General features: G+C 42.4%; 1 protein-coding gene across 1 annotated transcript in view; it reads left to right on the forward strand.

Moving 5' to 3' along the window:
• Nucleotides 1–18,624: 18,624 nt before the first annotated feature.
• LOC145403615 (popeye domain-containing protein 3-like) overlaps nt 18,625–22,739 on the forward strand; it is a 592,299-nt gene continuing 588,184 nt past the window's right edge. The window contains exon 1 of the mRNA XM_080275292.1: nt 18,625–19,231. Coding sequence (XP_080131418.1) covers nt 18,701–19,231 — 531 coding nt within the window. The 5' untranslated portion in view covers nt 18,625–18,700. The remainder of the gene's footprint in view (nt 19,232–22,739) is intronic.

Here is a 22,739-nt window from a genome sequence, read left to right on the forward strand (position 1 = left end):
GGAGAAAAGATGAAAGGAGAGCTGTAGAAAAAAATGGCACAAAGTGAGAGACTGGGGGTGAAAAGGGAATGGAAGAGCGGAAAGGGAGGATGAAGGGTGTAAGGAAAGAGAGCTGAAACGTGGAAGGGAAGACAGTAAACCGAGCCGGAGGTGGTAGAGAACAAAAGAGTTGGAGGAGGGAAGAAAGTGAGACTGGGCAGACGAAGGTAGAAGGTGTATGGAAAAATGGAAGGAGGAGGAAACAACCGGAGAGGGAAGAAAACTGGAAAGGGTATGCGAAAGACAGAGGAAGCTGGGAGAGAAAATGACAGAAGAGGGAGCAGTAGAGAAGAAGGATAAGACAGGGATGGAAGGACGAGGGAGGAAGAACGCGGGAAATTGGGAAAGGGAAGATAACATAGGCGAGCGAAGCAAGCCCAAACAGTTGGGGGTTTGAGGGGGCGCTGTGAGTCCCCTCCAAGGAAATTTGTGAAAATTTACCACTTTCAGGGCCATTTTGAGGCCATATGCACTGGGTATTAGAGCATATTCTAAGTTCGAATAAGTACGAAAAAAAGCAATTAAGCTTTTGTCACACATAAGGTAGAACGGGAATGACATAAAGGAATAGAGCTCATGCTCATGTGGGGTTAGTTTTAACCCTCTCTGATCCCCTCCTGGCTATGCCAATGGCCCGTAAATGCATAAAAAATATTATACATATTAGTGATTTACACTAATGTGTCCCTTTGATGTAAATCACTGTACGTCGTGTGTATTATGGTCAAATGTGGTATTGTTCATCTTTCTTAAAACTTGGAAAAAAAGGTATATTATTGAGAATGACAGCATGAGAGGTGTGGAAAATATCAAGATGAAAACAGTGAGAGGAAATTGTCATAACTGTAATGTTGTTGGGTTTTCCATAATGGATCACTAAAATGGTAAAGCTGAATCAGTGTTTTCATTAGTAATTGTTGCCGTTACTGCAGTGGCCAGGCCCTTGTCACCTTGATCAACATCACCAGCACAGCCCCTGCTCGGTTTCACTGGCCAAATAAAAGTAATATTATAGTGTTTTATTATATATAACTGCTGATAGAGAGAACATAATTAGTTTATTTCATATTTCACTGACCCATTGTAGCCAAACTTACACACATATCTGTACTTATTTTCTTGAAGTAAGACTTAACTAACTTCATATTACTTCTGTTGAAGTATTAAAAAGTGTACCTTCTATATAAAATTTATAAACCAGGACGGAGTGTTGGGGCATGAACATACTCAGTGACACGTGCGAAACGTGACTGTTGGGTGAGGACTCTTTCTGTCCTTCCTCAGCGCAGGCCAGTGCCACTGCGCTGTCCTTACTGCGCAGCTACTGTAACTGTAACATTCTTTGTTTGGTTAAGTACAGTATATTTCGGTAAAATTTTTGCTGTGGACGGTCTTATGGACAAGAGCTCTAAAATTTGATGATTGATGTTGATACGACGAAAGAAAGAGGGTAAACTGCGAGTGAAGATGAAACGCTGAGAACTCGGGCCTTAAGCTGTCGACACAAAGCGTCGCTCGGTATGCCTCCGCCAAGCCTTGCGCACGGACACGCCATACAACCTCTGTGACCCTGCTAAACTAATCAGTTCATGTTCCCTTCTTACCGATACTGTATCGCAGACAAAAGTTTGGTCAAAATCCGTTGAGGTTCAAGAGATATTTCGGCCATAAGGATAAATTAAGTTCACCGTATATGACCTTGACCTTTGACCGCTTGACCGAGCTGACTTAATCAGTTCATCTCCTACTACATCACTGGCAAAGGTTTGGTGGAAATCTGTCGATGTGTTCAGAAGATATCGTTCCCACAATAGTGTTATAGAAGCATGCCCACGAGGATAAACCAAGTCGACCTCAAATGACCTTGGCCTTCGACCCTTTGATCTTGCTGACCTAATCAGTTGATCTATCTTTCATTCTGTACTACTGACAAAAGTTTGGTCGAAATCCATCAAGGGGTTCAGGAAATATCGCGGCGACAAGGAAAAATTATGTCGGCCTTATATGACCCTGACCTTTGACTCCCTGACTTAGCTGACCAGATCAGTCCATCATCTCATACTGCATCATTGACAACAGTTGGGTGTAAATCCATCCATGGGTTCATGAGATATCGCACTCACAATAGTGTTACGGACGCACGCACACACGTACATACGGACGGACAGACCAGTCACTTAATGCCTCGTCCACCCTAGGTGGGCGTAGGGATAAAAACAAGAGTTAGGAAAGAAAAGAAAGGATGTCGATAAAAAGGTGGAGGGAAGAGGAAAGGAGGAGAGATAAACGAAATAGAGACCCTGGGAAGAAGATGGTAGAGGGGCAAGTAAATGCAGAGAAGGTTAAAGAGAACGAGTATCTTTGCTTGCTGGCGCTTACCCTGCTGAGGGCGTGACTGTCAAAACATTTCTTCAGAGGACATCATCATGGCCCATAATCGGAATGTCAACTACTGGACTCAGAAAGGATGTGTGTGCAAAATTTCATTTCAGATGTATTAACGTTTCAGAGTTTTGTCACATACACACACACACACACACACACACACACACACACACACACACACACACACACACACACACACACACACACACACACACACACACACACACACACACACACACACACACACACACACACACACACACACACACACACACACACACACACACACACACACACACACATACAAACTTACATACATTGTACATTCAAACTCCACGTCAGTACTGTAGTACGGTTTTCCGGTAATTAAGAAGGTGAGTCGGAGGGAGGAAAAGAAGAGAGAGAGGAAGAAAGACGGTAACAGGGCATATAAAGATAGTGGGAGGGGTGGAAGAGAAGGAAGCAGGAGAGGAGTAGGAAAAAACGGGAAGGAAATATAAGAGTGAGAAAGTGGAAGAGTAAGAGGGTATTAAGATGCTGAGAAAAAGAAAAAGACAAGAAGATAAAGGGTACGTGTTGAAAGAAATAAAAGATGGTGGAGGTGGAGTTGGAATGTGTGTGTGTGTGTGTGTGTGTGTGTGTGTGTGTGTGTGTGAGGGGGGAGGAAATAAGAGTGAGGCAAAGTTTGGTGATGGTGAGGGAGGGGAATGTGAAGTTGATGGTAGGGAAGTTAGGGATGCTGAAGTTGGTGATTCTCCTGCTGGTTGAAGTCGACCAGGCTTCTGTTGCTGTGACGTAAAAGTTGGTTACAGCGAAGTCGATTTTGAGGTCGTTATGGAAAATGTGTTATTGTTATTTAATGATTTTTCTTGTTCTCATTGTTCTTATTCATGTTGCTGTTGATGCAGTGGTAGTAGTAGTAGTAGTAGTAGTAGTAGTAGTAGTAGTAGTAGTAGTAGTAGTAGTAGTAGTTGTTGTTGTTGTTGTTATTATTGTTTTTTCCTTCTTCTTCTTCTTCTTATCTATTCCTATAACGAACTTGCCTGCGTAACCCCAACAGTCTGTTGACTTAATTTTGCCACTTTTACACCCTTTTTATTAAGCTTACGAGAGACTTTTCGAAATGGATGAGTTAGAGACAGCCTTCCTTCAGCCACTCAGTACGAGAGGCATTTCCTAAGCTGAATGTAATCGCCTGGAAGCAAGGAGATTACAACACAAAAATGTCACAAGATTCAAGTAGATAAGATACCATGCATTTTGTTTTGTTTTTTTACTCATTCTTGCTGCCCCAGATGATTTTTTTCAGCTTACGAGAACGCCATATTAATGTAAGAGTCTATATAAAGTCAGCATCAAAATTTCTGTCGCTTCTTCTGCTTCTCACTCCATGCACTTTGGAAAATCAGTATGGTGAATCCGCAGCAACTGACACTGATGACTTCACTTAGCCTCAGATCAGCGTCTTGTTTGCTGAACGTCCATCACACTGATTTCCAAAGTTCGATTCGTGGAGAGAGAGAGAGAGAGAGAGAGAGAGAGAGAGAGAGAGAGGACAGGACTTCTGATGCCGATTGTACGTTATATGTAACTCCAGCAGTTCAAAAATTTTCCCTTAAGCTTAACGTAATTTTTCTGATGTTAGCAGAAATATAATACAGAAAACGTCATTTGGTGATGCCACCACCATTCAGCATATTTCTGCTTAGGAGGGGCTCGTGCAGGGTACGGGTTCATGAAGGGTGAATCTGACCTCCCCAGTGCAAAATAGTGTCTTATAAACAAAATAATCTGTCGACTTGTAATGAGGTGAAAATTAACTCACCAAACAGAGTATTATTGCTTGTAGATGTAGTTTAAGCTGTGATTGTTGTTGTGCTTAGAATCTCCTCCAGTGTAAAAAGGAAGGAGGAGTTTAATATATATATATATATATATATATATATATATATAGAGAGAGAGAGAGAGAGAGAGAGAGAGAGAGAGAGAGAGAGAGAGAGAGTTAATTTATTTCATTTCTTTTCCGTTCTGTGGTGTTAGACTTTGGTTTGTCTGGTTATTATATCTAAGATACTGGAGACTTATTGCGGTAAAAACGTTGTAACTGCCTGCCCCCCACCCTCGTTATTTCCGGCATCTTGATACGAGGGGCTTCCATCGCTCTGGGCTCGTTGGTATGCACTATTGAGAGGGAATTCCGAGCTGGTTTTGCATTTGGTCGGCCGCAACAGGTAGTGATGACCCTTCCTTCCATCTCATCTTACACACACACACACACACACACACACACACACACACACACACACACACACACACACACACACACACACACACACACACACACACACACACACACACACACACACACACACACACACACACACACACACACACACACACACACACACACACACACACACACACACACACACACACACACACACACACACACACACACACACACACACACACACACACACACACACACACACACACACACACACACACACACACACACACACACACACACACACACACACACACACACACACACACACACACACACACACACACACACACACACACACACACACACACACACACACACACACACACACACACACACACACACACACACACACACACACACACACACACACACACACACACACACACACACACACACACACACACACACACACACACACACACACACACACACACACACACACACACACACACACACACACACACACACACACACACACACACACACACACACACACACACACACACACACACACACACACACACACACACACACACACACACACACACACACACACACACACACACACACACACACACACACACACACACACACACACACACACACACACACACACACACACACACACACACACACACACACACACACACACTAGTTTGTTCACCTTAACATGGCAGCTTAGTTCCCGTAGTTCAGTGGTACAATAAACAGTACTGCGGCTCTACATCATTTCCATAACGCATTTTCGTAACCAGCATCATATTCTAGTGCTGATCTTCAGTTACAACTCAGTGTTCAAGAGGTGACAAATTTAGGCCAACTTAAAGTGGACAGGCAGAAGGTCCTCTTCCACATCTCTCCTTGCAGCCTTCCACTTTTCTTTCCCTGTTCCATTTTCCTCTCCCTGGCCCCATCTTCCTCTCCCTGCCTCCAACTTTCTCTCCCTGCCCTCATCTTCATCTCTGACCTCTTCTTTCTGTGTTTTTTTCTTCCTTTTCTTCTCGTCTCTTCTTCTGTTCCTCCTGCTTTTCTATCCATGTCTACGATTCTTATACTACTCCCATAGTTGCAGCAAACCCTGCAAAAAAATACCCTCGAAAGGACGAAAAAGATCTGATGCTGCTTGCTTTTCTTTGTACTTCTTTTCCTTCTTACTATCATTCTCTTAGTGTCTTCTCTTCCTACTCTATTTTTTTTTTTTTTAATCACAGGTCCAGTGGAAAGAAATACAGGAAACTGGACAGAGAATGGCCAGTGGAGAGAAATGAAAGATAAAGTTAGAGTACAGGTGTATACTGTATCTTAACTGTATATTAATTTTAGTGAAGGAGTTTGGCTTCTTTTCACTCCCTCATATTCCTACCTCCCACCCTCCTCTCCCTACCTCTTTCTGTGCCTCACCTTGTCCTTCATTCTTCATTTTCTCTTCTTTACTTTTATGCTACTATTTCTCCCCTTTCTCATTCTACGTCCCTCCCTTCTTTCCCTGCATTTCATTTTCTTCTCTCAGACTCTCATCGTCTTCTCTTTTCCTTCCTATATATTCTTTGTCTCTCCTTTTCCTCCCTTCCAATTCTTCTCTCCTTTCTCCCTCCCCCATCCTCTCTTCCTTCCCGCTCTCTCCCTGCCCCCACTCACCCGTTCCTGCTTCTCTCCCTCCTCTCTCTGCCTTCCATCCTATTTTTGATTCTCACCTGTTATTCTTTTTCTCTCCTTTACCTCCATTTACCAGTTTCTCTCCTTTTCTTCTTTGCTTCTCTTTCCTCCTTCCCGTTCTCTCTCTCTCTCTCTCCTTTTTCTCCCTTCCATTTTTCCTCTCCCTTCCTCCTCTTCTTTACTTTCTTTGCTTGTTCTTCTTTCCTCCCGTTCATTCCTCTCTGCCTTTCACCGACCTCTCTCTTCCTCTCTCAGTCGACATCCCCTGCTTTTCATTCACACTCTCGTTTCATTCCACATCTTGGCTGTTCTTTACACACACACACACACACACACACACACACACACACACACACACACACACACACACACACACACACACACACACACACACACACACACACACACACACACACACACACACACACACACACACACACACACACACACACACACACACACACACACACACACACACACACACACTAACGCAACCTCTCTGTGTGCGTGTCACATTCACGCTATTGTTTTTTCCTCACACCATGTCTTTCCCACACTTCGCCACACACACACACACACACACACACACACACACACACACACACACACACACACACACACACACACACACACACACACACACACACACTCTCTCTCTCTCTCTCTCTCTCTCTCCCTCCCAGCTTCTATCCACCCTCCGCGTCTCTCCCTTCATTCACATGCTCGTTCCTGCTCATGCTTTTCTTGTCTGTTCGTTTTTTTTTATCTGTCTCTTTTTCCTTCTTTAATCTCGTATTCATCATCCCCTCCTCCACTCTGTCGTTCTCGTCGCCCTTCTCCTCGTGCAGCGACTGAGCAAGGGAGGGAGGGAAGGAGAGGGTAAGGAGGTGTCTGGTGCTCACTGCGGCAAATGGGGATCAGGTGACACAAGACAAACACAGACTCGTCTGTTTAGCTGGGGTGTTGGGTAGCAGGCAGGCAGGAGGAGGATGGTAGCGAGGTTAGGATGGGTCGAGTTAAAGTATGATTAGGTTTGGTTAAGTTAGATTAGGCTAGGCTGAGTGGTTTGGGCTGGGCTGGGCGTTGGGTTAAGGTGGGGTGGGTTGAATTGTGTAGGTTTGGGTGAGGTTTGATTAGGTGAGGTTAAGTTGGATTTTGAAAGGTTTAGTCAGGTTAGGTCAGGTTTGGTTTTGTGAGGTTTGGTTAATTTGTTACCTTTGTTGATTTAGTTAAGTTTGAGGTTTAGTTAGAGCAGGTTAAGATAGGTCGGTGAACTATGACCTGTGCACATCTTGGTCTTGGGTGGTTTCGAATTCTGCACAAATATGGCCCTGACACCTTGCACGGATAATGATCGTTTCTTCTAATCGGACTTTAAGCCGTGTCATAACCTAATGAGATACTGATAAACTGACAAGTAAAACGAAGAGAGTGTGAGGGGTTGGAATGTTGGTTCATTAGTTATGGACCCTTGAATATAAAGGTTAAATGCTGACCGGGACTGTACCTAAGTAGATGCATCCGCCGCATTGTGCGCTGAACTTAAGCTGGATAATATAAGGCAGTCGTAATGAAGGCGCTGATAGTCGGTCAGTGGGTGAAACAACTGAGGAAGAAATCTTTACATCCCCCTGTATCCCATTCTTCTGGCGGGTTGCATGGGTTAACAGTGATTACCGTATCCAGCCCGCAATCGGAAGGACCAGAATACGGTTAAGTCTGTTATTCTTGTGTCCCTGTTCACCCAGAAGTACAACTTGGCACCCGGAAGCAAAGTTCAGATCGTATTACATGTGGAGATTGAGATTTTGCAAAAATAAATTGTTTGCCATAACGATTCTTGTGCAATCAAAGTGCGTAAATACAAGCCACATTGTTTTTTTATATCCACATTGCCATGAATAAGAAAAAATAAGAAAAATCACACCGACATGGTTTCTTTACTGATATGAGATTGAAAGTTATATGGTACTCTTTCATTTAAAGTTTAGACACCAGCAGATTACTCCGATTTAAGAAAGACTTGAAAAATATTTATTTGAAGATTGCTTTGTGTCTCAGTGCACATGGTTACACACGTTTTGCACTGATTTTTTTTTCTTGTAATCTCTGGTGTTCCGAAATTCGGGGACTGCATATGTTTTAGTATTATGATCGCATTGCATTTCTAAATAACATGACATTATATGTTAGTGCAAGTAAACTTTTTTTTTTTTTTTTTTTCAGCTCTGATCGTAGTCTGTTCTTTTTCTCTTTTTACTCATCTCTCCAGGTGCATTGTTGATAGCTTTCCCTCTTGTTTTGTTTTCTAGATCCAACCTCAACCGAACTTTTAGATGGGAAGAAGAGTTGGGATGATGATGATGATGATGATAATTCCTATTCCGAGTTTAGCTGTTCTTCAGCACCCGTCTATAATATTTTTCTAACCTGACGAAAATCAGTCATACATATCAGCTTAGTTGATGGCCAGTGTATTCAGGCTATAGGATTGATCTGATGAGAAACCAAGGAAAAGTTATTCGTACCTTACAAATAATGTTTACGGAGTATTATGCAACCACTACACACTCGAATACTTTTCCAACCTGGCCCAGATTTTCTTCCTTTTGCAGCTTATTTCACTTTGCTCTGTGGGAGACTTAAACAATCCCGTAGCTCTCCATCCTTTCCATGGTACTTCTTCGTGATTGACACCATTTTGTAGCGTAAATCTACTGTTACAACTCAGCATTCAAGATGGAGCGATGGCAGTTTTGGGCCATGTTTGAGTAAAATGAGTATAGAATTAAAGTCGTGGAAGTGACTCAGATCCATCAACTAAAAACAAACCGACTCATTTCTCCTCCCAATCCCCACACAGGCACACATTTATCTCGTGTGTGTGTGTGTGTGTGTGTGTGTGTGTGTGTGTGTGTGCTTTTTTGAGAAACTGCAGTGGTATCAGGAATCTGGTAAAGAAGGAAGGTATCGGGGGAGAAGTAGGAGGAGAGAGGTGAGATGAAAGGCGAGGGGAGGGACAGAGTATGAGGATGGAGGGAGGAGAGAGAGAGTGGGGGGAAAGAGGGATATGGCGCAACTTAGGAGGGACGAGAGAGGTGAAGAGAGAGTACACATAAAGTAAGATAGATGGAAATAGAGTAGAAGGAAAGGGCAGAAGAGAGGAAGGAGATGGGAGAGGCGAGGAAGAGAGACAGGAGGAATGAAAACAAAAATGACGGGAAGGAAGACAAAGAGGGAAAGCGGAAGGAGAGGAAAAGAGACACGAGAGATGAGGATAGGGGAGGGAGGAGGAAGGAAGAGGTGGGGGTGGGAGGGGGAGGAGGAAGGATGGGGGGCGGAAAGGGACGCCGAGAAGATAGGTTGGTGAGAAAAGTTATCGTTGCAGTTTCGTCATTGATAAGAGAGAGAGAGAGAGAGAGAGAGAGAGAGAGAGATCGGATGGAAGAAGACAGAAGGGGTTGCCGGGGGGGTTATAAATTTAGGTAACGTATATCCGACACTGAACACACCTGGGTAAGTTGTGTGTGTGTGTGTGTGTGTGTGTGTGTGTGTGTGTGTGTGTGTGTGTGTGTGTGTGTGTGTGTGATTTATTGTTGGCTTATTTACAACACACACACACACACACACACACACACACACACACACACACACACACACACACACACACACACACACACACACACACACACACACACCAGCTTACCTATCCCAAATGAGTAACGTTTCTGGCACATCACTTGTCATGTTATTCAGGCGTCAGATTTTTTTCTCCTCGTGTCCGGGTGATTAAGAGGGCGATCCTGGCAGCGTATCAGCTAATATATGGGCAAGGCGTCGTGGCAGAGCTTAGAGGATAGGTAGAAATGATTTTAGGTGTTTAGAGGTGTCTTTGAAGCTGATAAAATGGACGAGGTAAGTGGAATATAAATGAATTAATAAAGGAAGTAAATAAATAAATGTGTAGTCTGTAAAATATGGGTGATGGAGAGGAAAATATAGATAAATAGATAGATATACCTAGAGAGAAAGAGAGAGAGAGAGAGAGAGAGAGAATCACAAAGACAAACAGATTAGGTAGATGTAAATGAATTCACATGCATAACTATCTTTTCCGTCCCCTATGCCATGGATGAGGTAAAGGGAATAAAAAGACAGCTGAGTGGGTTAATAGACAGGTAGACTGATACAAATACAGAGAAATTTACTATACAGCAGAGTAAACGAATATTGTGATGAGAAAATAAACTCTACGGAGAAAACACGCCAGATTACAACAAAATGTGGGTGTCCTGACGTCATGCGGGAGACGAGGAAGGGAGGAGGTAGGAGGACAGGGCTGATTAGGGGCTTTTAGCGTTTGTTAACCAGTTTAGTTGCTGAGAGTGAGTGCAAACCTGGGAACTGGGGTGACTAATTAAGAGGAGAGAACTGTCAACGAGTACTAGCTACCTTATCTTATGAAGATTACTGGCATTGCCCATCACTACTGCCAACATAAGCTACTGCCAACACAACTACTGCCAACACAACCACTCAAGGGACGCACTACCAACACCAAGAATAACCCTTTCACTCTGATGATGTATTTTGTATTACACTACTTGGCTCCAGACGATTTTACTCAGAAAACCACCTCCCTTGTAGTGAAGAAGTGAATGAGGACAATGCCTAATACCTCCAGTTCGAAAAAGTCTTAGGCTGTATAAAATCGTCTGGAGGTAACAAGAATATATCACCAATGACGTGCGCGGGCTGAAGGGGTTAGATGAGGGTTCCTGCATCCACACACACACACACACACACACACACACACACACACACACACACACACACACACACACACACACACCGCGAGACAAACACGCTTCCATCACTGAACTACCGAGGCGAAATAGGGACTGCGGTTATTCTTGTATGAAGACTGAAATTGCCTCTCAGACTTTATATTTAGTTAGTTTGTACCTGCTATATGCTATTTATGCAGTCAAGTGTGTGTGTGTGTGTGTGTGTGTGTGTGTGTGTGTGTGTGTGTGTGTGTGTGTGTGTGTGTGTGTGTGCTGTCATTGGTCATCTGACAGGACTGACGGCGGGCCTGTCAATAATGATCACGTTGATTAATTGGGGCCATCAAAGTCGCCTCCCCTGTGCTGCCTCGCTTTAAGTTTTCCTCCAGTTTCGATTTTATAATTACAACGGAATGCGATGCTTGTATTTGAGAATTTAATTAAGGCAGCATCTAACTTATTATGAGAGAGAGAGAGAGAGAGAGAGAGAGAGAGAGAGAGAGAGAGAGAGAGGGAGAAAGATTATTTTTCGTGTTCTGCTTAATCTAAATCTGTTAAGTCTAATATGTCTTGTCACAGGAACATCATGCATAATTAAGCCAAAGTATCTGCATGGCCAATCATTTACAACCACAAAACGAGCTGGAAGGGAAGTCAATGGTGTAATGGTCAGCACGTCCAGCCCGTATCTTAAAAGCACCGAGTTCGATTTCCGCGCAGGCTAGACTCTTGGACAAGGTTTGTTTGCCGTGTGTCTCTGTTCATCCTTCAGTACAAATGGGGACCTGAATGTAAGCCTAATTGTAACGTTGTTGTATTCTAGGGGAAGGTTGTCACTTGGTTAAAACTGGTAGCCTAATGACCTTTGTAGAGTCGAAAGGCATTGATCCTAAGTCTTTCTCTTTTTCTGAGTGTTATGTAGATCCTGGACACTCATGGCCATATCAACAACCAATTCGCTGCGGTTTGTGCAATTCAGGCTGACACCAAAGGATTTTCTTCAACTGAGACAGATCGTGGTCGTTGAGTGCTTCACACACTACCTCGAATAACTCCTTCTATGCCATTGACGAAAAATTGTACTGAGACTAACTCCAGACAATTTTCTTCAGTCAAGGAAGATCGTATCAGTCAAAGGGATAAAGCTGAGGGTGCGAGGGGTAGGCAATCCCCGATTTGTTACAGCCATTTCTTTTACCCTCGATAAAACTTAGGTGTATTTGGCTTTTCTTCCGCGCTGATTAATGATGTTTGTAACACAGTATGCAGTCTTCATATTTTATTTTCACTACCTCTTCCATAAACAACCCAGTATACTCATCTAGGAACTGGAATAATCCGAGTTCGACTTGCTGTTAAACGTGGTTGACTCATTTCGTTTTCCCCTTTCTCAGATCGTTTCTTTGATGCCATAGATGACGACGCTTCTTCAGCTGACGGTAGAGTGTAAGAGAGGAATAAAAGAGAAAAGTCATTATTTTCTCTGTACTTAGCATTCCATTGCGTCCTTTATAATTCCACGTTCCCATATTATTCTCTCTTCCAGAATGGGGACACTAAATTTTTTTTGTAATCTACAGGCAATTTTATTCACCTTAGAGACACTTTCAGGCTCGAGAGATTAGATACAGTCTTCATTAACTCTTTCAGTGCGAGATTTTTTCTTGAATGAAATTGTATGGTGGTATACCAAAAATAAGGCAAGCTACGACGTCATCGTAGTGGGTTAAGCTTCAATTTTTTGTGTTGCTGCTTCTTCAACCTGTAACCTTCTCCTCCCCCCGTATTCATTCTTCCCGCATTTACTATTCCCCTTCAGTTTTTTCAAATTCTTACTTTTGATTTCAGATCTGTATATTACCTGGTGTTACATCTAGTATATCGCCCTCATCCCCCAGCCATATTGCAGCAGTTAGTGCACACTGGTGTCTTAATCAGATTAACCCTACAATATTGGTTCAGCTGCGAGAAATACTAGCATGTGTCCTAAGTGCCTCTACTCGAAGTACAGCTGTCACATGTGGGGTGGTTCGTCGCATACAGCTCCTCTAAAGAAGATTCTTGTTTCAGCTTCCACGCTCTTTTTGACTACTTTCAATCTCTCTTTTCGACACAAAGGCGCGTCTCTCTGTCTCCCCACTATCGCTGCTCTAGGGATCACACCTCTTCTGAACTGTCTGCTTGCATCCCTTCCCCTTTATGCCGGACGTGAGCACCTCTGTTCTGTCCAGTTTTGTAATGCATGAGTTAACAGAAACCCTCAGTCCTGTATGAACACAAGAGTACGGGGAGGCATTTCACTTCGGGCGGAAGAAATACTCAAAGTTGCCCTTATCTCCAATTAAGTGCTACACGAGTCCACTTCTATGAAATAACACATGCAAGGACTATATATAATACAATACATTGATATAATGAGAAATCAAAAGTTTATTTGAAAATAGATATAGGAACCCTGATGTAATATCTTAATATTTAGTAATTTTTAATATGCATAATATACAAGTATGTGGATATATATGAAATACAGTTGATGTGTAGAAAACCTATTTGCTTAAAAATCATATTCAGTCTTGCAATCATACAAAAACTGATACTGAGTAAGGAATATGTATCAGAACAACCCATAAGAACTTAAATCAGTTTACCATCACACATTAAGGAGAATAGTTTCTCAAAAATGCAGAGATCCAAATAGTTGTAACCATAATTCTTACTAAAGGTATGTGCACCAGCACAGCAATAAAACGATCTGCCCTGAAAATCATCTTTTGTTTTAAACAACAAATTTTCGCATTGGGGGAGGGGGGAGGCTGCCGCCCCCATAAAGCCCGCCTCTTACTGCTGCTCATATATATATATATATATATATATATATATATATATATATATATATATATATATATATATATATATATATCGTTTCTTTTCGTTTCGTTTTTAAAGACTCCAACATGCTTGCATGCGTCGGCCTTGGTCACCTAATGGCGCTTTCCATGCTGCTCGATCTCTGGCAGCTTCCCTGTTATAGTCTCTTATCCCTAAGATCACACTCATTGACCTTGTTCCAGGTCTTTTTCGGTCTGCCTCTCGCAACCTTACCCATAACGTTAACATTTCTTACCTTCTGCACCCAATTATCATCTCCCATCCTCTCCACATGCCCAAACCATCTCAGTCTACCTCTCCTCATCACAACACCAATACACTCCAGTCCCATCTTAACTCTCAGCTCTTCCATCGTGAACCTAGCCCCCCATCCCCTCCAGGCCTTGCACTGCAGGACGCATTGCACATCCTCCTAATCGTTGTCATTTCGGTACGTTTGCGCCTACGAATATCCTCTTCCTTTACTACCCAGGTCTCACTACCATACAACATTACACTTCTAACACATGCCACACACAAAGATCTCTTGGCATGAAGGGAGAGCCCTGTCAGTGTTAGGAAAGGCAACAGCTCCCTGAACTTCTTCCAACCGCTCCTCATTCTAGCCACAGAGCTAAGCCTCACCTTCAGCACATAACAGGTCTCCCAGATATTCATGTATATATATATATATATATATATATATATATATATATATAAATAAATAAATAAATATATATATATATATATATATATATATATATATATATATATATATATATATATATATATATATATATATATATATATATATATATATATATATATATATATATACACACACACACACATCATCTAATCTACGGTCCCTTTATTCACTTATTCCAACCTACACAGCTGTAACTAATCCCTTAACTTATCTCTCCTCTGTAATAGAGTTCCGAATTAGTTCTTCTGCATTTACCTATTTCATCCTAAATGCAGTCTCCCCATTATATTTCCGTAAATCTTCAACAGCAGTATACTGCATCTGAGCTCAGACGTAGATATTCATTTCAGCTAATCAGCAGTGGGATAATATGGATGGCAGGAAAACACAGGGGTGAGGTCCGATGATGTGCTCCATGTAATCCAAAACACTAGAGAAATAAAGAACTTTTGTCCTTTCGCTTGTGTTCCTCCCACCCATTGTCTTCACTTGTCACCTAAGGTATCAGTCTCATCAGCAGTTGCTCAGGCCACACCACATGCATCTCGTCATTCTAGTTCACTTCATCATTCCATCCCAACTGCATTACGTTTCAGCTCTTCCTTTCATCATTATCATTATCATCATAATTATCATCATTTTCTTAATCGCCATCATCATCCAGACTTTTTTCCCCCCTAGGTTTATTGATATTTAATATTAATATTAATAGTAACACTTACTACTGCTACTACTACTACTACTACTACTACTATTATTATTATTATTATTACTTATTTTAAAACTGCGATATTTCAAAGGCTATTTGGCTTAGAGCCTTCAAACTTGGCCATCTTAGTCGGACTGCTGTCTGCTTCTTTAGGCCAAATACGGTGGCAGTCTACCAGCCGGATATCCAGATATTATCCGGAACACTGAAAAGTGAGTCAGCCACGCTATCTCAAGACCCGCTTAAGCTAGGAAGCTGAAATTTTACTACACTAGAGCCTTAAGGCGGTCGGAATGCGGAAAGGAGTGTGGTTCCCATCGGTTGATTATTCTTTGAGATCGCCCTGGGCAAAAAATTGGACTTTTCCAGACATTTCGGAGGTCATTTAATTTTCCTTGAAGGAACAGAGCTAGTGCCACCAAACGTGGTGGACTTATAGACTGTGATGACCCAAGGCGACATGCACAGGATCACTGACCTTGACCTCAAGGTCCCTTTATACCTCTGCTTCTAGTAGGCAATGGCTGTAGGAAGTTTTTTTTTGACAATTTTACGGTGTTCCAAATATAATTATTATTATTATTGTTGTTATTATTATAATTATAATTATAATTATTATTATTATTATTATTATTATTTTTACAGTATTTACATCAATGATTCTATTCTCTTCTTCTTCTTACTACCACTACTTCGACTACTACTACTACAACTACAACTACTACCACTACTATTTTATAATCATTATTATTATTTCAACGTGATGAATGTTCTTCATGTGTCACGGTCTTTTGCAGCATTCCGACCATGTTCCATAATCTTGAGTTCCTTTATAAGAATCTTATTTCACGTTTTTAGTGGCCTGCCCGCAGAGGCCGTGTTTAGGTGTGTTTTACGCTTCATCCAATTTCCCATACGTTCTCTCTCTTTACATGTCCTTCTTACCTCAGCCCATCCATGTGCACAGTCTCACAACACTCCCAGTACCCACAGCGTCCTCTCACACCTGCACACGTTCTTCTGTCCCTTCGTGGGGCAGTACACATCCGTTTCACCGTTCTTATTACAGTTTGTCCAAACATCCTAACACCTGCCTCTTTCCTTGCCTGTGTAAAGTTATGGTTGTTATGAGAGAACGTAACTACCAGTGTAATTTGTCGGTGAAAGAAGATATAGGTGTAGTGGTGGTCATAGTTTACGAACCTCGATGAAATGATAGAAAGAAAAAAGTAAATGTGCAAAGGATGAGGGGAGCAGAGATGGTCAGGGGAGAAATGCGGCTGGTGCTGAAGAGCTCAATACGCAGGAAAGGACAGCGTATGGGATTGCAAGTTGTAGGTTGTGAGTGCCCACATTTAACGTTTGGCATGAAGTGGAAAATCAGTGACCGAAAGTGGAAATTGGATTGTGAAGGAATATACTGTATATGGATTTCGTGGGTTGGATAGGATAAGAAACATAGATATTCGAGAAGATGAGGTAGTGTATTGATTAGAAGTCCGGAGGGAATGTGTGTAGATGGTATGATCTTACAGAATGAGCTGCTACGAATAGGGTTGCTAAAACGGTATATGTGAATGAGTTTGAAGGTGGAAGGAGGCGTGGGAGGCCAAAAAGAATGTAACTGGATTTGGGAAGGAAGTAAATCGTAGAAGCTGAGGAAGCATAAGAACTAAGATAGGATCGATTTGGATGGATGAAGCATGTATGAAGGTGCCCGTGAGAAGGACGCACTTTTTTTTTTTTTTTTTATGACTTGGTAGTTCATTGTTGAAAGAATGATTGTTTGACATGTATTCGAGAAGTTCGACTGAAAAGATAAAAATATGCAGGGGTGGTTCCTATGAGATGGAGTCAAGATTTCGATGACTTGAAATATGAATAATGATCCTATTGCCCATTTTGCCTCGCATTCTGTTGATAGGATTTCTTTAGTACTTAAATAATTTAACTTTTTTTATGGATGCTACCCATATCATTTGTGTGATGGGTTAATAAGGTTAGGCTGACGATGATGATGATAACGATTAACAAGTTTTTATTTCTTTGCAGATGTCCCAGCGAGACATGAACGAGAACTGGAAGACATGAGGAACTGTAGGGAGCAACAATCACTTCCACCCGTCATCTCCTCACCACCCCTCCCACATCACACCCCCATCACCACATCCCTTCCCCACTTCCGCCGCTGCCAGGCTCCCCCACTCTGCTTCACCCGTTGCCCCTTGCGTCCCACCTCAGGCGCCTTTGTTTTGCTATCAGTCACTGAACCCATCATGGAGGACTAGATGAGTGGGTGATTGTTTCAGTTTCTCAGCGCATCACCATGGCTGGGTTGATGTGTAAATAGACTAATTCGTTAACCACAGTTTGCCTTGTTCGGCCACCGTAGCCTCCGTGTTATTAGTGCTTTGTGTTCTTATATGTTTACCCAAGATCATTGCTAGAAAAAGTGTGTGATAAGATCAGGAGAAGTGAGAGCTGAAGCTAACTCCATCGCAGTGCTTGACAGTGGCAATCAAGCACCATACGTCAAAGGTGCGTCGGTACCTCCATTTGCGTCTTTGAGGATCTCGTGGTACAGTGGGAAACATTTGTTAGAACCTAAGAGGTATAGAAATATATTGATATTTGACAGATTTGTTTAGTTCTTGGTGGATGAGTATGTACAGCATATATTACCTCTAATAACTGGGTGTGCTGAGGATGCTTACGGATGACTTGACCACACAAGCAGCTGAGGTCAGAAGAAAAAGAAGGCATAGGATTAATGGTTGTCGGCCACACGAGGGTCACTGAGGTCAAGAATAATTACTAAAAGTCATAATATACCCCTACAATACGACACGCAACAATTGAATTTACATGCAAGTCCTCATTGGTATTGCTGGGTGAACAGGGACAGAGAGGGAAGAAACTTTGTTTATGAGTCTGACCTGCCCGGGAATCCATTTCAGGCTATTCCAGTTGCAGGCTGATGTATTAACCACTACAGCACCGGCACCTCCTGAGATCCGACATGTCTGTGAGGAGTGCCTGGTGAACCACTGATGTCCTGGAGAGAGTCAGGAGAGCGGGGCGGGTGGTGGCTAGAGTTGATGAGACTGTGAAGCGGGACTGACCATGTTGAGGGCAAGAGTGAGGCGTCGGCTATCCTTAACCTCCCCTGCTTCACCCTCAAAGCTCTTCTTGTTATAGTAGCCGCTGGCGTGTTTTCGAGTGAGATTTTCCTTTGAGCGTTTCAGTCTGTTGCCAGCATGGGCCTCAACACGACCATCCTGGGTCCTGTCGTGACCACGCTAGCCTCCTCCACTCTCATCTTCAGCAACATGACGGAAGATGACCTGGCTTTCAACATCTCTGCATCACAGCCTCCCACAACCTCCTCAACATCGTCGGCGGGAGACATCGCGGAATCCTCATCAGCCAGCACGGACCCTTCCTACCTCGACAACCTGGATATCAGGAAGGTCATCAACGCCGGAGGGGTGGACTACGGAGAATTTGGTCTCTGTGTGAACTGGCTTCCTATCAACCACATCTACTTTCAATTAGCTAACATCTTCCTCTTCCTCTCCTACCTGGCGCCCAATGGGATCTACGGAATCCTGTATTTGCGCATAACGCTAACCATCGGCTGCACCTTCTTCAGTCTGTGGGGTTGGGTGATCCTGTGCTCCTTCGACACCTTCTTGTGGAACGCTATCTTCGTCCTCATCAACCTGGTTCACGTCATCGTCATCTGCTACTACCTGCGTCCCGTCAGGTTCACCCCGGAGATTGAACAGGTTAGTGGAGAGAGAGAGAGAGAGAGAGAGAGAGAGAGAGAGAGAGAGAGAGAGAGAGAGAGAGAGAGAGAGAGAGAGAGAGAGAATTCCTGTTTTTGGTCTGTTATTAATTTTTCATTCACTTTGGCACTATAGGCATATTAAGAATTCACTGGTGCCAACCAACAAGATTTGTTATTTCTGAATGGTAATGGAAGTAAGTGTTTTCTTAAGCTCTGTTGTAAAAAAACAAAAAAAAACAAAAGGAAATTTTTATGTTCATGTCAAACAGACCGAGTTGTCTGGGTTCTTATGTACTTCATCCGATCTGTACCGTCGTATAATGTAGTGTTGACTCAGTCAAGATAAGTGTTGCTTAAGTATGACATAATGGTAATTTAGTTTTGATTAATGAAACTAGGAATATGTATAAGATAACTCTGAACTGATGCGCCCACTGTTGTAAGTGTCTTTAGACCACTGAGCTCTATAGTATGGAGAGGCTGTCTCCCCCTCGAGAGTGTGATTTTGGCCGCCATATTGGAACACCAGAACTCAAATTCAGATTCAAATACTCTGTTTCCACTAAGCAGTGGTTATTAATAAAGATACACGTGTTGCTTATAATTCAAAAAATATATGGATTATGATTTTTTTTTTTTCTGCCTAGGTCAACGAATTATATGGGGTACATTTAGCCAATGAGTATAAAACAACGCCATGGGTTGCTGCAGTGCAGAATTTACCCTTTATGACACTAAGGCAGAGAAAGGCAATGGCAGGAAGAGAAAAGATAGTGTGGTATGAACGTTGAAATGATAGTGATGGTGAAGCTGTTTTACGTCGAAGTAATGATGTTGAAATGATGCGGGAAGTCCTTAGACTATCCATGTCATGAAACTGAATGTCCAGACTGATAAAGGCCGGAAGAAACATGGAAATATCAACAAGAGAGCATGAACAGAAGTGAAGAGGACATGGAGAGGAAGACTGGAGATAAATGGGCCCCATTTATTCGCCTCAATCATGCAGGGATACCGGGGAAGAATCTTCCCGCCCGTCCCCAGGGGGCAATAATCTTATAGAATTAGCAACGAGATATATTTCTTGCTTGTGAAATGTAATGTCATCTCTCTATGATGAATTCCTGTACCCATTTTTGCATCCAGAAGCTGCACAGCTGACCATGGCACTATATATTATGGAATCATCGGCTGCTTTCAAAAACCCAACGAACAACCCCAGTTCAAAAACCGTGGGCATCAGGCGTGGTGTAACATGGCTGCCGCTACATCAGCGCCGCCCTGGCGGCGGCTACATTAATTACGCTGTGTTACCCATGAGAAAGCCTTTCCATATTAAAGAGCTCAGTGCTTTAGACTGATAAATTAATGCTTGGGGTGAAGACCTAGTATGTTAAAAACAAGATTTTGTTGTATACGAGCTTTCAGTATATTGAAATTTTTCTGGACTGATCGAACTACCGTCTCGTATACTGAGAAAAATTTCGGCACAACCGTATGTGGAGGAAACCCAAAAGTGTGCTTACTATTATGGTGATAGAGATACAACGATACAGAAGCTGAAGTAAAACGAAGTGTCTGTGTGCATAAGAAGCTTTAAATCCTGATAATGTAAAAAGGCTCGGCTATATATTAGCATTGCTTTACTATTCATTTCTATCAAACTGAGGTTGCTACTGCCACAATCAGTGTGCCTCTGCCGTACTGTAACTGGTGTGCCCGAACATAAATTCAGGCAAATATAAATGTATAACTTTGTATTATAAAGCTGTTGTGTCTGAGTGTGTTCTACATCTAACACCTGTTATAAAACTACGGTCTGAGTATGTACTACATCTAGCACAAATAAGAGTCGGAGAAAAACATTAATTTGGATTAAGTGATCGCTGCCTCAAGCGTGAAATATTAACATGTTACCGATATTAAACATGAAGTTAAAAGAAGAAAGTCCAGCCTTACACGAATGGCTGCCGGCATGTTACTATTTGCAGCGGCTTATCTATGAGATTAAGGTTTCAACATCTGCCTTCACCAAAGGAAACAAAAAATCCTTGGGATCCACAAGTGAAGAATTTCATGTACGAGGAGCTATTTCTGGAACAGAACAGCTCTAAGCATTAAGAACCTTTCTACCTTAAGACCGACACAACTGTCACATCAGTTTCATTAGATTTTTTTTTTTCTAAATAGTTACTATGAAAGAAACTGGGTATCCTTGTGAAGTACTGTTGCCCTTTTAAATAGTTTTTTTAATTTTTCCCTCTAAGGAATCAGGACTGAATTTTTCCTTCGAGGTTATATATATATATATATATATATATATATGTATATAAAGGAATGTATTGCTTTAATAATGCTGGAGAAAATGCAAAACAAAGTCGTCTTCGACGGCCTCAGCTCGATGTCGTCAGTTCGTATTTTCAGTTTAGAGGTAACAAAAATCTGAATTACTCATGCTGTAAGCAAGACGGAGTGAGGAATTTTCCCTTATTTTTATCCTGTTGGGACACCCGTTGAGAAGGGTAAGAGAGAGAGGCAGGATAGTAGTGTTTGATACTAAACTAAATTATACTATAGCATTATACCATACTGTACAATTATAGGAGTATAAGAAGGAAGGAAGGAGAGGCGAGAGAATGATAATACAACAAAACCCGCCACTTTTCTCTCTTGTGTCATGGTGATAATTTCAGTGCTGGACCAAGAATGAATCCATCCCTTCCACTAAAAGCAAATACTGAATTTGAAGCAAAAGGCCAGAAATGAGTTTTAACTCGGCAACCAGTGGCTCGATTGGACTGGATATCGTTTTATTCTTCAAATTAGAGGATTTTAACGGTACCTTGCTCTGACAAAAATTGCGCTATGTTGCGCCGTTTTTGCTGTGTTACGGTAACAAACGAACATACGTAAATCGGATCATTATAATATAGATACTGTTTATGCATTAAAAAGAAGGTAGCTTTGTTTGTAACTAGTAATTACAACTATTGACAGAAAGACGAAATGAGTGATGGTGTTTGCCACCTAAGTCCCTGATCCCGCTGCCACGACTTCCCCCAACTTAAGAAGTTCTTCATCCTCCAACCTTGTGTCAAGTTGCTGGGCGAGTGTTGAAGTGGGGGGTGGAGGGTGGGAATGGGGTTGGAGGTGTTAGGAGGGATTTAGGTAAGGTGTGTAATCGAGCTGTGGGGGTGGGGTGTAGGAATGGGATGGGGCATGCTGGGAAGGAATTAGGGAGGATGTGTGTACTGTAGATGTGGGGGTGGTGGGAAGGAACAGGGTGGGACTTGTTGTAAGGGAGTTAGGTAGAGTGTGCGCAGAGGTGGGGATGTGGGGTGGGAATGGGGTGAGACATGTTGTGAGGGAGTGTGGTAGGGTGTGTGCAGGAGATGTGGAGGTGGGGGAGGAGGGAATAGGGTGATACATGTTATAAGGGAGTTAGGTAGGCTATGTGCAAATGTTGGGGTGGGGGTGATGGGTGGGAAAGGGTGATGTTGTGAGGA

The sequence above is a fragment of the Coenobita brevimanus genome, chromosome 61, assembly GCF_032717465.1.
Source record: "Coenobita brevimanus isolate Jiangsu-jjx chromosome 61, ASM3271746v2, whole genome shotgun sequence".
Lineage (NCBI taxonomy): Eukaryota > Metazoa > Arthropoda > Malacostraca > Decapoda > Coenobitidae > Coenobita > Coenobita brevimanus.